The following is a 16,738-nucleotide window of genomic DNA, read 5'->3' on the forward strand; positions in this document are numbered from 1 at the left end:
TATCCAACAACCACTTGTAATGTGTGACTATGAATTAAATGCCCAATCACAAATAATTGAACATATATGCATAAAGTCACTTCTCACTAAAATGTTTGCAATAGTTACCACCATTTGGTCTTATATATTTGTATAATGTTCATACACAGGCATAACTACACGCTGTCTTGGGTGGTAAAGGTTAGGTAAGCTAATGGTACAACAGACATGTTAGCTGAACATCCTGTCAGCTTGCTACAAATCAAGATTGTTCTCTCTTTTCTGAGCTAAAGCTCTTATACAAAGTGCTGTCAAATGCAGATTGTGTAAGGCAGAAAAATAAAGAAATGTGTGGATCCACCTAATTCATGCTATTTATAGAGGCCTAAAAAATATTTGTAACAATAGGCAGACTTTGCTGATCCAAAACTGTAACCAAGGCCAATACTGCTCCTTCATCTCAATATACTTCTTGAATTATTTGGGACCAATTCAGGGTACTTCGCAAGTGAACGGTAACACTGGAGATGAGGTATCTTGGTACTGCAATTTTCACTCACAAAAAGCATTTGAAAGAACAAAGTAGAATACACAGTCCTTACTTTACTTGGTAAAGTGTGTCTAGTCATGTAAAGGAGGGCAATGGAGAGCCTGAGCTAGTGCTGATTCAGGCTGGTATGTCCATGTAATGGGCTGCCACATCTCAAGGCCTTTCCAGTGATCTAACATTACCAGTCCAAGGCCTGAACAGTGAGCACTAGTCAGGAAGTCTGTGCAATCTGTCCCACCACTCAGCTTAGCAATCACCAACCTCCTCACCAAAAGAGGAGGAAGGAGCCCACTTACAAGCTGGCCAATAGACCATCCTGACATATCATCTCGATGGTCTAGTCCACCTGCAGCAGAAGATGCAGAGCAGTGGGACTGCACACAGGGCTGGGCAGAACAACCATTTCCCACCTGGCTTCTGGCAAGGAATTCCTACAGGAGGGCAGTTTGCTGTAGCCATTCCAGCAAATATATCAAACACCACAAGATAAAAAATGTCCCTTAAGCAGAAAAAAAACCTTAATTCATGTGAGCCAATATCTATTTCAAATGCATGAGAATCTCATTCAGTGCTCTTACCTTAACAGCTTTGTTGAATCTTATGCAGAAGTCCCTAAATATCTGGAAACATTCATCCAACTTCATAGTTTCTTTGTCTTCACAGAAAAAGTCAATGAGAGCATTTCCCTCCTTTTGTAATTCTCGCTTCTGGTGTTCAAGCTCCTTTAGATGTCTTACAGCAAACTGTAGCAAAACACATACATGGCATGAACCAGACAGAAAAACTGAAGTCACAACAGGTCATATATACGTTAGGAACTCATGAAATTCATGTTCCAACCTAGGAGCTGTTACAGAGCCCAGGACAGTAACATGTTGAAGGAGAACTCCTACTAACAAAAGGAAACATGTCATTTCAGCAAAGTAAGGAAAGTCAGGGAAAATGGATCAATCAAAATGTAAATTCTAGTGACTAAGATACAAACCAGGCAAAAGTTCAAAAGCCCTTGAACAAACTTAGAACTTCAATTTTTAGATGAGTAAAATCAAAGACTGTACTAGGACACTGACAGACCACCTGGGAGCCCCTTGAAAGCTCCACATGCCTTATTTTTCCTGCAACATTCGACTCAGCATAAATGGATTAATTCCTCCTCCGCACTTTTCCCCAAAAATCCCCATGTGGATAAATTCATTGATACACATCACAGAATCAAGACCTTCCTAAGTTGACCCTAGACCACAATAAAAAAGATTTTCATTCCAGAAAGGTAAGGAACCACTGGAAATATGTCTATTTTAAGACATCCAGAAAACGTCCCTATAAAGTAGCACTTTGAATCATAAGTGTAGAGCTATACAGACAGGATTGGAGTAGATTAGTGGAAAAAGATTCAGAAAGAAGAGAATAAGGCTGTGGTTAGACTTTGAGCAGCAGAACTGCTTAAAACACTTTCAGCAGTTGCCCCTCTGTCTCCCCTATCTGCATCACCAACCGTACACTCCCATCCTTGCACAATCCCAGATCTGAGACCACATGTGGCTTAAAGTAACCTGGGGAGAAAAGTTAATTTTCAGACAAATCTGTTCTCTGACACTGTGTAACTCACGATCACTTAAATACTTCTGATACTGCAGCACTGGGATGGGAATAGACAACTGGAGGCACTGGTGACCGTTTAAGCCAACCCTGCAGTCAAAAAGCCACTTGGCAAATTATGCCAGTAGGGTAGGAACAAATCTTACTTGTTAGTCTCATAAAAAAAAAACACCAACAAAACAAAACCAAAAAACCAAAAAAAAAGCACCCAATAAAAAGCTGGATTGAAGATAAAGAGCACAACTGATAAAAGCACACATAGAAAATTAGTTCCTCCCACATTTTTCAGTAATTTATTCACAAGGATGAGATTACGAAAGCTGACTTTTAAATCAGCTTGGTTATCACTGTAATTTAGAAACAAAAACCGGAAGTGTTTATGTAAGGTATGCATTTGTAAAACGATTTTTTCCCCCAACATTTCTTTTGGAATGCGGCCTAAACAAGGCTGTAGTGTTACATAAAACCAGCTATTAAATTAAAAAAAAAATCCCAAACATGTAAGAACATAACGTTAAAGAGTCTGGGTGCAATGGATAAAAGCCAACAATTCAGAGTGAATGAGGACAGGTATTTCAATCTTAACCTGTCCCTTTCTTCATCAACTTCTCATCACCTGAAAAACTGCAGGGACTATTAAATACATTTGCAAGTTGAAAATCAGGGTGGGTTAAGTTCCAGATCAACACCTGCTTTCTTACTTTTAATAAAATTATCTATAGTGTGAAACAGAAAAATAATTTAATTGAAGTATAATATGTATTTCTCCAGGCAGCACCACATACTCAGAAAATACCAAGAACTCTGCATCAAAGTTAAGTGCAATACACATTCATGTCTATAAAGTCACTGCAGTACTAAAAAAGAAAAGGAGAACCCACCCAGAAGTAATGGTACGGCTCAGAATAATACACTCTGTGCTAAGAGTAAATTAGTAGAGAAAACAGTCCCTTAACCTTCCAGCTTCTAACAATATCTCCTCAGTCACCCAACAACCAGGATTCATAGGCATAACACAGCCTCAGCTAAAACTGACAAGCTCCAGTATAGCAAAACATGCAGATACTATATTTTGGGCAGCTGCGAAGTACAAAACCAGCGACCAATCCAAACTGTCTTATATTTTAACTACTGATCTTCATCAGCCATTTCACAGGCATTAAACATGCTTGCCTAACAAGCCTTGGGCAATGTACGCTCAATATCCCTCCCTGTAAAAACACAGTCCTTCCAACACTCTTACTTGACAAACAGCATGCAGTTGGAATACCTTTGTACAACTGATACGGTAGACATATTAAAACAACGCTTCTGTTTACTAACACATCCACATGAATTACATTCAGCTGAGGAATGCTCCTGTATTCAGGTGACAGTAACACATTAACACAGATACCCTACAAACCTGCAGAAAGCTTTCCATCTGGTGAAAGAGTTTTGGGTCTCGCCGAATGCTGTCTTTAACAGATCTTGCCTTGAAAGACAGCGACTGTAGCTCTGCTTCTACATTATCAATGGATAACCTAAAAATAGCATATACAGAGAATGTTTACCAAAGGGGAAGGAGTTGCCTACAGGTTAGCCACAATATGCTTCAAAAATGGATGTTTAACATGAGGTGCAACCTGGCTATCAAACAAGACCTGCCTGTTCAGGAAATCTTTCCAGAGTAGACACTGAAAGTTAGGAGAGAGATAAGCACATTTCTTCTTATTTACAACCTGAAAAGATTCCCATGGGTGTGGTTTCATGATTAACTCCAGCCAGTCCTACCCAACCTTACCATGAGAAAGGGTAATGCCGCCCTGCCTCTGACCAGGTGTTCCTTTTCTCTCCCTGGTGCCTGTGCTAGCACTCATTTTCTAGATGCCCAGCCGTATCTTTATACTGAAAATTAACCTAGGAAAAGCAAAAAACCAATTTGCTTCCAGATGGATCATTTGCTTGGTCCAGCTGATTACATGACTGTTCAAGTACAGGACTTGGCACAAAAAGGAGGTCACAAGGGATTGTCAGCCAGGACTACCCATTTTGGCAGTAGCATCTGGCATCATGAAATTGCATGTTATGTTCTTCTAAGCAGTCACAGCAATGCAGCCTACACAGTCTTAACCCAGCAGTTATAACGTTTCATCCTTCTACCACATACCAGCAGTAGAGCTGCTCCTGTGGAGAGGTAACTCAGAAATCAAAGATCACAGGAAAAAGCTCTGATCTGATGTAATCTAAGCTTTATCCTGGGAGACCCACATTCCATACAACAGGAGCTCTCACCCAAATCTCTCAGTCACTTTGAGGGTAAATGTTTCTAAATCTATGGCATTTCCTTCACAAGAGAACTGAGTTTTGCTTAGGAGTTGAGGCACTACAGTTTCCAAAATGATAAAAATTAACAACTGTACACATGCTCCTAACTAAGGTCATTTCACCAGCAGCATGACTTTAAAACAGTAAAGCTGAAGAATTTGTGGCAGACTGAAGTGCACATGGCAGCGGATGGTGACAGCATGCATAAGTTTGTCAGTGCACACACAAATGAATATAATGTGTGCTGTTTTTTCTCTGCTTACTTCATCTGCAAAGGTTAGTTCCCTGTTCTGGACAGATCATGGGTGTTTTTGCAAATAAGAAAAGCAGTAGAAGATACAGGCTGTATTTTTCTGCCTGTGAAGGAGGAAGAGGATGGCCTACAAGTAAAGAAGGCAAGACAATAAAAAATAACGAACATAATGGTAGCTGTTTTAACATGCTCTAATGGGGAGGATTTATGAGCAACTTGTACATGACAGTTGTCTCTAATACAGACCTTCCTCAAGCCCAATGGTGAGACAAGTATTTTGTTTTGTTTCATTTTCCTGTACAGAATGCATTCCCTGAATAGATTTCAGCATGAGTTACAACAGAAGATTTTCAGCATTAACAAATGTGATCAAAGAACAAAGTGGTTAGAAAAAATATCACCAGATTTGGGATTCTGCCTGTTCCCCTGCTGTTTGCCAGGGGCTTGGATGCTGAGGGAAGCTACATTCCCCAGCAGGCCACATGGCAGACTGCCAAAAAGGTGTGTGGGTTGGATGGCAGAGAGCCACACAGGTGGTCCCTCAAAAATTTTCTGATTAACTCCATGGCCGCTCCTTTCCTCAGAAGATTTCAGAGTCCTTTGCAGACTTTACTTAACCCTGCATCAGATCTAAGAGATTGGATCCATTTTACAGCTGGGAAAAGAATGTAAATAGATTGCCCAAAGCTCAAGAGTAAGGAAGCAGCAAAACTAGCAATAGAACTCCAGCTTTGCTAGCTTCCAGTTTGGGGTTTTAGATCACACTGTCTCACAAAAGCAAGTACAGTTATCGAGGTACGAATCAGGTTCAGTTTAAAATTATGCAGCTAGAGACTTTAAGACGAAAACAATAGAGAGCCCCAAACTCTTCAGATTCTCCATCCAAGACAGAAATGGAGAAGCAAATGAGATATCAAAAAGCATCTAACAGAAGCCAGGGCCAGTACCTGTACCTGGTACCAGATTTGGAAAAGTATTATAGCCTGCTCAGAGGCAGATGAAAATTGGTTTAAGGAAAAGCAGTAACATGCTTTTAGTTCAATCTCTTAAAAGTAACATACATGCACATGTATTTGACAGAGACAAAACTACCAAAAACCTATGGAGATCATGTCATAAAAAACCTCATACCTGAAGGCACATTGCAGGCATACTTCTGCTAGCAAATGGAAATAAAGCCCTCAAAGCTATAGTAAACATTTGTAAAGATCTCAGGTTTTGTGCCAAGACTTCTCTGAATAAGCCTCATGGCTTCACAAATAAGAAAATTCAAAGTCACAGTCTAACCATAAGTTCTCGCATTTCTTTTGACATACCTGGCGGCATCATGAACATCCCTAATTTTTTCTGAGAAGTTGAGAAGAGCAGCATCTTTCTTTTGGGCTTCCTGAAACAAACAGAACAAAACCAAAACACACACAATCCATTAACATTCCACCACCATGCCAAAATCCCTAAGTCCAGCAGTTCTAAAGACTCTGGGAGGGCACTTAAAGGTTTCTCTCCTGCACTGTTTTTCTTCCCATTCAATCCTAACACAATTGACTGGAGGACACCCCTGAACAAAAGGCAGGGATCAGAACTGGAAACTTTAAACAGCAGCTTCCATTTTGCAGTGTACAATAATAGCTGCTTCTGCCAGTGAACACAAGCCATGTGTATTAATAGGGAATGTCAAGGAAAGAACAATTTACTGATGCCCACTGTTTGAGCAGATACGATGTTTCCTGCACAAATATCAGTTAATACCCTATTGTTAGCTGACTGGAAATCTGTTAAGCCAGTTTGTACACAGATAACCAAAGTCACATATAGAAGCATTTAAATTATCTCCCTTTTAAAATCAAGAAGTCTGAAAGGAAGGAAAAATAACTTGAAAAAAGTCTGCAGCAGCTTTAAAAATACATGTCAGTCACTGAGGGAGAAAAAAACCCACCTCTACCAAAAACGCTGCTCAAAAGATTCAACAGGAAGATTGAAAGAATATTTATCAAAATAAGCCACTTCCACAGTGTAAGAATTCAGGACAATAAGAGAAAAGCTACAGTGAAGAAGTTAGATGAAGGCAAGCTTTTACATGATATAAAAGACTTAAGTTTTCCATGGGTTTCTGGATAGGATGACCAGACATAGGTAAACTGGTGGATTTTGTGGCAGGAGAAGAAAGGTGACAATTAGGATCAAAGCTGTAAAAAAGCTGCTTTTTCTGAGGCACGTGGCCCCTTCTATTGTCTGTCATCTGTGGCTCTACATTTGTAGCAGTTGCTTATACCAGCAAAATAGATTTTCTATACCAGAGCAACAAAATGCAGCAGACTCATCCCAGGCTTGTTTGCTTTTGTGTCCGCCAGCTTGAGTAGTGACGACAGTTTAAATCCAACCGCATTGCCAGCGTAACCTCCCTAAAAAGAAACGAGCAAACAGCTGAGGCATGACATCAATGGACTGCAATACTAACAAGGAAGTTTGGTCAATCAGCCATCTCCATTTTGGATGTCACTTACCGCATTCATAATATTCCCAGCCTGAAGGACCAAGTGCAATATAGAATGCAGTTCCTCACAAGTCATTAACTCTGTAAGGAACAAGAAAATTGCTGTCTAACAATTGTTTGTTTAGAAATACACACAGTCAGTTACCAAACTCCTCTTCATCTCAAGCTTTTAAAGGTGAAATTTTTTATTTTAGCAGAAAACTACAACAAACTGAAAAGGTCATGGGGAAAAAAAGGGTACTCTATAATTCAATTTCACAAGCACAGTTGACAAATCTCAAGTATATGTTCAGACTTTAGCTTAGCAAGTGTAGTATTTCCAAGGCAACCCCAGTAGCTAACAAAACATTTGGGGCCTAATCCTGCAACGTGCAAAGTGTCTCATGCAAGTGGTTAAGTATCCTCACCACCTACTAATTCCAGTGTGAGGCAAGTATTCTGCACCCTGCAGGATCCATTTGCCATCTGCTGGGATTGGGCTTTTGAACAATTATTCTTTTTTTAGGAGACTTAGCCATCAGGCCTGAAAAGATAACAGGCAATGTTTAAATTTTCCTTGCTTATCCCACTCCCACTATGAATCATCATTTTATTTTGGTATGATCACCAACTCAGAGCAGCATTTATTTTACTTCAGTCACATCAGAGATGATTTAGTACAAAGTTATATTCAGTGTGATGCAGAGTCAAATGGAATAAAACTGCATTTTAAAGTTTTTCCATCACAGAAGCCTGTTTTGTACATATTTCCATTTTTTGCAAAATGCACAGTAGTGCTCTATGTGAATTCATACACCTTTTCACCCAGCCACATATGAACACAAAACAATACATGTCTTAAAAGTCACCAGAGGGATTGCCTTAGAAATAAGATACAGACATTCACAACTGTGAAGAGTTAATAAATTAGCATTACACAAGTGGCACAGCAAACCAAATAACTCCAAATTTGCAAGTACCCATATGGCAAGAAAAAGAACATGAACTGGTTTTAATGTAAGGTACTATATTTTACACTGATGAACATAATAAAAGGTGGAATCCTTCTGATTGCAGTGTAAATACTTTTAAAAACTATTTTGCTTGGAAGCTCACATTCTATAATTTACCCTGCATTGAACTGCTCAACACGATACACTAATATCATTTTGGAAGCAGACAGCCCTTGTATTTCTGGATTTCAGTATTAGCGGCCTAAAACCACAGAACTAATTAAATAACCTTTGATCTAACACGCTATAGGTGAGGAAGCAAGAAGGAAGAAAGAGGAGAGAATACAAAAGAGAATACCAAATTTCATAAGGCCAGGAGGAGAAGGCAACTTCTAAAGATTTTGCATAGTAAGTGCCTGCTCAGTGTCACTATGAGATACATCCATTAGCAGGCTAGATGAGAACCCATCAGGCTATTTAAACCATCCGAAAACTTAGTGATTATCAGCGTTAGAATTTAAGTAAATATTCTCTCAGCTTAATTACAAGGAAAGAAACATAGGAGATGGGAATAGAAAAGTAGACATAATTCCTAAACAACTTTGGGCTATCAACAAACCCTGAAGTGAAAAGACCAAATGGAGAAGAGCACATGACACAAGTGGACTGAAAACAGGGAAGCTCAGTCAGTCTGATTTGCATGACTGGCCAGATGCAGGAGCTGGAGACCAAAGCGTCGCCTCTGGGGGGAATGAATTCATCAGTTCACAGATGTCCTGCATGAGGGACATGAAGGACAACAGGGCGCGGCTGCTTTTATACATAACATATTCCCTCACATATGTCTGTTGCTCAAAACACAAAGAACAATGATTTGAAAGAGATCCCAATAAAAGGCCAAACTCAAACCTCAGCCTAAGCTAAGGCACATTTTTCCCCACTGGTGGGAAAAACACACCAGGCTTTTCTCCCTTTCATTGCACTAAAAACTACTATCCTAAGCACTAGTGCTCATAGTTGAGCATTTTTACTACTGTGCCTTTTTACACCACTAGAAGCAGTCTAAACAGTGCTCTAGAAGCCTGTCAGAAAATGTGCCAGCATGAAATAGGAATTTCATATTGAGGAACAGGACAAATAGGCTCTCAAGGCATTTGAAAAGGTCAGCATTAATGTTTAACTGAAACCAGGAAAAGGACTATTTTCCTGCAGAGTAGAAGACACAAGATTACCTTAAAAATAACCAGCTGCAGCATTTCAAAACTTGTGAAATGTAGAGAATGAACGAGAAATGTAGAGAAACATAGAGAACAAAACAAGAAAACAGAGGAATAGCAACAGTATTGTCTCTACAATAAAGATTTTAGCCCATCAATATTGCCACCTCAAAAGGCAATGGCATATAGAGAAATTTGGAAACTATACAGTGATTTTCTCTGCAGATCTCTGAAAGTGAGCAAAGAGGTGTAACAATCATATTCTATCAGAGACACAGTGATGCATGAATGAGCAAACTGTACTCAAAAGACGATTTATCCTAATTTGGCCATGGACGCCTTTACTTCTGTCAGTTTCAGATAGACCACTTGTAGGCTTTGGTCATGAACTCACTGCTAGTGTCCAAAGTCTCCAGATTTTTTATTTTGGAAGCAAAAATTAGCTAGGCACACCGTGTAGGCATTTGTCAGAGGGGAGTTAGCTTCCTTTTAATAGCAAAGGTACCTGAAATTCAAGCTCTACTCTTCGTAATGCAGACTAATTAACACGCTAACAAAACCAAGAGTATTAGGCATGTCCCAACATGCTTCATTACCTTTTGTTGCCCGTCTTATAATTTTCATGTCATCCTGTAGAGAAGCACAGGAGGGTGAGAACTCCCTCTCTAACACCATGGCTTCAATCCTAAGAGCGTAGCTGGAGCACACAAACAAACAGGTTTAAAACTGACAGCCAAAAGAGAACATTTATCGTGAACAGAATAAACCTACTATCTCCTTACTTTGGCACCTGGATTAGTAAATACATGAAGGAATCAGCTTGAGACAGTTTTGATGCATCTCCATCAAAGGCTTTTAATTTCTTTACCTAGAAAAGAGAAAAAAACACTAGCAAAGAATTTTATCAAAAGATCAAGATTAACTTGACTTTGGAGGGAAACACCTTGAAAAGCAGTAAATTTAACAGGAGGCATTAGAGAGTCCACTCAGTGACTGAATGGCATCACTGTACAAACTCCCGTAATTTGCACACATCCCAATCACAGAAAAGTAAAACCACTAACATCACTCTTCTCCCAAAAACCTAGCTACGCAGTCCAGCAGAAGAAATATGATGCCATTGTTCTGATTGGTGATTCTGATTTCTGATTTCCAATTCATCGTTCTGATTTCTGATCAATGATTGCTCTCATCACTATGTTTAGGTCATTGCTGTCCCAGTTTCCCCAGGAGAATTGGCTCTTTTCTTTCCGACTGGTCCATTTGCCGTTCTCTAGCTGTTCACCCACGCAATAGCTGCTTAAGTGATGATCTGAAAAATGATCCTTGACTCTTCAACAACTGTGATGATACACACTTGGGCATAGCTTAAAGTTAACTGTGTTCAGCATTTCCAGCACAGGACTGCCTAGATCTCTTTGGCAAAATGCAGCCAAGGTTTAAGTTATGGTTTTTTTCCAGATACTTCCTTCAACCATTTCCTCTAAAACTCTCTTAAGGGGTAAACTTCATGCTCTTGAGTTTGTATTTTTTTTCACTCATACAAAATATTTTAAAGATAAATGCAATCTTGTATTTGAAGTTATTTGCTGCCAGTACTTTGAGAACACCATTTACATGCAAAGGAAATATCACTGCATTAATTTTGTCAATCTTCCTTCCCAGCCCCACCAAAATCCACATATTTGCATGATCTGGAAGCCACTGATCTGCTCACATACTTACTATTTGTTTATATAGAAAAACTGGAAAATACATGCATATAGTTTTAAGTGTAACTGGAATTGCTTCCGCATCTGCCAACACAGCAACTGTGTCCAAAAGCAGAGCTCGCTTTCAATTACACTATTTCTTCATTCAACCAACAAGTTCACACCCAGTATGAGTTTTATGTTTCCACCAGCCCATGATCCTTCCTTTTTACAACACTACACTTAAAGCCCATTCACAACTACATTTACACAGATGGTCTTCAGTTTTGGAAATCGTATTAAGCTATCCTGGAGAGTGGCACACTACATCAGGAGATTAAGAGCTATCAGGTTGCCATGATTTAGCAAGATACCCACAGTTTTTTTAAAGCATCAGGCTCCAAACTGATCACATAGGTTATTTTTCTGCTTTCACAGTAAAAAAAGTAACTGATTTGTAGTGGAAGACAACATACACTATGCTAAATCAGGGATTTAAAATAAATTCTGGACTAGCAGAGGAAAAGGATTCTTTTAATAGCTTTGTTCTGCTTTATTCCCATTCTTTCTCCACATCATAAAAAAATTAAAATGTTGAGAGCACATTAAGAAAGAGAAAACAAAAACTACAAATTAAACCCAGAACAGAAAAAACTTCCTTTTCAAATTAAAAAAAACACAAACAAACAAACAAAAAACCCAGCAAAAACGAATGACGGAGAAAGAGACTTCTAATCAAAGAGCAATTCTTATTCAGGCTACCTAACTCCATTTGCTAACACCCCCCCCCCCCCCCCCTTTAACCAAAAACACCCCAAAAAAACACCCTTCTAAAGAAAACCGGCATACTCATTTTTTTGAGGCCTGAGAAAACTCCTAATTTACAGAGTCATTCAAGAAGTCTGCCAACAAAAAAACAGGAAAGACCAGACCTGACATTCCTGATATTTCTAAGGTGTTAAACGAGCAAGAAACAAACTAAAAATAAACACTTTTTCCTACATCATGAAGTGGGGAGTGGGAGACACCTACTTTCTCAGTCTTTGCAAGTGTTCTTTAACCTACCTTCCAAAAAATAGTGGTCCGCAACCTAAACAACAAAAATTTCAAATTCTCCAGCCTCATTTTAGTATGTTGTAAACATGAAAGTTTGCCTGAAAAGGATACAGGCATTCAGAATTGGGGTGGGGGGAGGGGTGGGGGGGGGGAAAAGCAGCCCACCAAAAAAACCACCCCAAATCACCAAAATCAAGGTCATATAAACCACAGGCAATTATAGGAAGGTAGAATTTTAAGATTTAAATGCACAAAAAGTGAACAAGAGATCCTGAGATACTCACAGGAATATTAACTTATTCATGCTACCTGTACTATATTTAAATATACTTTTGACAGTAAGTACCAATCAATGTTATCTATGTGGAATGTTAATTTTACAGACATTGGATAAAATCCTCTTTCTTCTACCCTCTTATATTAGGAAAAATGCCTGTAGTGGTACAAGGGAGTACTAAATCCTAGAATTCATCCAGAGGAGGAACTTTCCTCTACACGCACAACAGAAGACATCGATGAGGCTGCCTTCTGATGGGTAGGATGGGATGCGAATGTCACAATGCAAAAAGCTCTGGGCACTAGTCAACCCAAAACACTGTGTAATCAGCCTTAAAACAAAGATGTGCTCACCGCCTGGTTACCCTTTTCCAGCCCACATCAGCCATTTTAACCCCCACTGTGTTTGCCTTAGATGTCCAAAACTACCTTTATAAGCAGCAGCAAAGAAGCTCACCTGACAAGCCCAAAACCCAAGCAAGGTGGGTTTACAGAGGGACACACAATTTATTTTGTGTTCCCTCTGTATTACAAATTTCATAATTGAAAAAGACCAGTTATATCACCATGAAGCTGAAAAAAAAAAAAAAAGTTATTTGACTTAATTGACACTATCTATAAACTAAAAGAAAAGCTTCTGAACTCCAAAGCTAAAAATTACTGAAACACATTTTGGATGGCTGCCCCTACACGTTCCAAGGGAGGCTACTCAAAAGCCCGTGGAATTGGTCTCTTCTCTCTGCAGCCCTGTTGTCCAAGTCTTCCCAAAGAGAACTGAGACTCTCAGGGTTCAAATTCAAATACCAAATGCAGCCAGGAACTGCAAAGAAACTATGGGGATTGACAACAACATTCACTATTAATCACGTTAACAGATATAGTAGGTAGGTTTATAATTAGTCTGAAAACATGAAAGAGCTAAAAAAATGTGGTTTATTTTAGAATCACAATGAATAACTCTATCAGTCCTGGCCTTGACCTCCTCTCTTCAAGCACAACAAAATCTTTTCCACAACAGTATGCAGCCACATACCAAGATATGGCAGTGTAATGTATACATGCAAGAGAGCATAATTACATTGTATGCTCGGTTCTGTATTACTCAAATTGGGTGCAGAGCTACTAATTTAATTTTTCATTATATTTATATATGGAATATGCATTTGCCCTGTCCATGCATGCCCATGCACACTAAATCAGATTTTAGATACAGAAGGTTCTCACATATGTAATTTGCTTCATTTTAAAAACAGTTATGAAACAGAGAAAGCCTGATCTTTGATTTGTGAACAATTGGAGTTGATAAGTCTATTGTAAGTATCTCATTATTCTTCGCAGGTAGGAAAGCTACTGCAGGCAGGAAAGCTACTGCATTCCTGCCACTCAAGTTTTCAATCATTTTTGAGCTACCAGTAGCACTTCTTTACAACTAGTGGGATTTTACCTTATGGCATAAAACAGGCATGTTGCACTCCTATGCAGGATCTTTGAAGAAGAATATAAATCAGTACAACACTCATCTTCATATATGCTTGTAACTAAGTATTTCCCTGCATTCTGATCAAATAGGCCAAATATCTGCCATGTTACAAACAAGTAAAGCTGAGTGCAATAGTCCAGAGAAGTAAACATTTTCTTGGGATTTTTTTTTTTTTTAGTATTTCCATACCGTTGCAAACATTCAGGCCACTAAAGAAAAACAGAGTTAAAAAATTACCAAAACCCCAAAATCCATCACAGCGGAATCCAACTACAAGGGCATGTGGGAAAGCAGCTAATGTATTAGGTTTATTAGGCACCATGGGGCACATGCCAGGGCAGTGGCAAACCTCTATCAGCAAATGATAAAGAGAAAAACCTGCAGCTATCACAAGGGACAAAAAAAGAAGCAGTAGATGAAAGCTATGAAGGATGGTCAACCATACAACAGCACTGGCTGAGGAAAGGAGGGGGCAGTTACCTACACAAACACGGTTTGAAAAGGGTAGAGCTGACAGACAGAAACAATTCCAGTAAAGCAGGTGACAGATGATGAGGGTTTTAAAACAGAGTATACGAGCAAAGGACAGGCTTGAGACATTATAAAGGAAGTTAAGACATTGTGTTGATAAACTCGGTGTGCATGTGTGTGGGTGAGCTGATTAGCAGTATGATATGCTCTCTTCTGTATATATTTAAAGTACAAATTCTGGCTATTCTAGCTCGTTAAACACTGGACTCTCTCAGCTTTTACCAGTCTGGGCCTGCTGATGAGTGCAATGATATGCACATAAAAGCAGCTAAAAGCTTCTCCTCTGTTTTGGTCAGGATGCCAGTAAATGACAGCTGTCAGCCATTTTAACAGTATATTGTTAAGAAACAGCTAGGAATCTTTTTAGAAGTGATATAGCAGAGAAGGGCATTGCTTCAGTCAAGACAAAGGCTCCCTGCAAAAGGGATGAAGCAAAGAGATTCCAAATTAGCATTTCTTCCTTTTACAAAACTGCTAACCACAGTAAGGTACAAACAGCAGGATTTCTAACAAGGCTTACACAAAATCAGTCATCTTATCTTACTTGTTAATGTATTGAGAATTTTTATACCTTTTCTTGGTCTTTTTTTTTAACCACTGTATGATGGCTAGGCTGGTGCCACACCCACAGCCCTAAACAAAACATTGAGTGGAACCTTGCAGCAAGCTCCAGGTTTGCCAGCTTCAAGAACTTAGCAAGTTTTTCAAATTAAACATTTGAAAATACCCAAACATTTTCAGTTTGACAAAAGACTTCAGAGCAGTGCCAATATTTTGATAATGGTCTTAGTTTGACAAAAACATCCAGCAAAGAGCCAGTATTTGCCATTTATACACAAAAATCCCAACAGCTTCCATAGCTGTTGGGATTCTTCATTGAAAACAGCTAGAAAATTACTAGAAAATTACAACACCTATTTTTGCATGTAAACAGAGTTGCCACATTACAACACTGCAAAAAGAAAAAATAATTTTAAAGACAACAGATGTTAAATGTATTTGTTAGCCCGAGTACTTAGCCTCCATTATTAAAAAGCTGTTCCATTTCAAAAACTCTGGAACGTCCATCAGGTGCCTGAGATAATATAGACTGCAATTATGTAAAATATGTCACATACGTCAAACTGGTGACCAGGGGAACATTCAGGTAATGTGACTATATATCACAGCACTTCTACATAAGATAAGATTGGAGTATAAATCCAGTGTTTATTCACACTAGATAAAACTGTAAAGGTTGTTGGTAAAAAAGAAGAAACGTGACGGTCCAGAGTTGCCCTTTCTACAGCTATGACCAGGAACAGTGTTCCTCTCTCCCTCCTTTCACTTTTACAGACTAAGGATTTATGGTACCGTATAAAAGAAAAAGTAGAAGACATCTCCAAACACAGTTATTAGGGTGGAGCACATGCCTGGCAGGGGGTACTTGGCTCTCATTGCAACCTGCAAGACAACTGTGCTACTGGGAAATGTGACTGTAAATACCTGAGCTGCTGAAAAGAAGAGTATATGGAGGAACTGCAGAAGCCCACCCATGGTTAACCACCAATTAACCTTTTCGGATCTGACTGCTTAAGTCTCTGCTCAGAGTAATTCTCAACCCCTACAACACCAAAGCAGGTCTTTAGGAGAACAAGAAGTATCTATGCATAATCCCAGGGAACCCTTGCTGAGGACAGGTGCAACATTCTGCAGGAACAGGCCAATGTGATGACACCTTGTCAAAGCTCTCTCATGTGATACGACAACCAGATCAAAAAGACATTAGGGACTATTAAGCAGAATAGGGAACAGCAGAACAAATAACACCACTTCATCTGATATCTCTAGTGATTTTGGATTATCTGTATGTGGAGAGGGACCGTACAGTTTGGATGGCTTCCCCGTAGCTCTGATGGCTTCCCTTAGCAAATGGTGAATCACTATTCCAGGAGACAGGTATTCAGACTAGGAGGCAGATAATAAACTAACAAAAAAGAAGGGGACATACAAGGAGAACAATGAACATACATTTAGGGGAAAAAATAGTGCTGAGAAAGACAAACAACAAAAGCTCTGAGGCTCCTAAAGAGAACAGATTTTTTAATTGACTACGCTAAAATTTTAGGCGTCATAGTAGTAAACGAGTTATTAGACCTGCTTATTCTTTGAACACTTGAAGCATGAGGACATGAAGGCACTGAAACATTTTTCCATACCAGCAGGAGCATCAGTCCCTCACAGTTGCGATCTTCTCCTTGTCCTGCCCCCCGCCCCCCAGCTCTCATGGAGAAAAATCCCAAGAAGTTAAACAATTACAGGGGAGTAACGAAGGGAAAGGGGGGATCTTTCCTTTTCCTGACAGTGAGTAATGAGATCTCTGAAGCATGGAAC

The 16,738-nt window shown here is 39.3% G+C and overlaps 1 protein-coding gene across 1 annotated transcript in view; it reads right to left on the bottom strand.

Annotated features, from left to right (window-relative positions):
• The window catches only part of FHDC1 (FH2 domain containing 1), a 30,773-nt gene that overhangs the window by 3,949 nt on the left and 10,086 nt on the right, over window positions 1-16,738 (bottom strand). Inside the window, exons 4-10 of the mRNA XM_010586122.1 lie at window positions 10,114-10,199; window positions 9,928-10,028; window positions 7,193-7,263; window positions 6,983-7,090; window positions 6,005-6,075; window positions 3,534-3,651; window positions 1,108-1,272 (exon numbers count right to left, since the gene is read on the bottom strand). Coding sequence (XP_010584424.1) covers window positions 1,108-1,272; window positions 3,534-3,651; window positions 6,005-6,075; window positions 6,983-7,090; window positions 7,193-7,263; window positions 9,928-10,028; window positions 10,114-10,199 — 720 coding nt within the window. The remainder of the gene's footprint in view (window positions 1-1,107; window positions 1,273-3,533; window positions 3,652-6,004; window positions 6,076-6,982; window positions 7,091-7,192; window positions 7,264-9,927; window positions 10,029-10,113; window positions 10,200-16,738) is intronic.

The sequence above is a fragment of the Haliaeetus leucocephalus genome, unplaced genomic scaffold (genome assembly GCF_000737465.1).
Source record: "Haliaeetus leucocephalus isolate CR32 unplaced genomic scaffold, Haliaeetus_leucocephalus-4.0 Scaffold140, whole genome shotgun sequence".
Lineage (NCBI taxonomy): Eukaryota > Metazoa > Chordata > Aves > Accipitriformes > Accipitridae > Haliaeetus > Haliaeetus leucocephalus.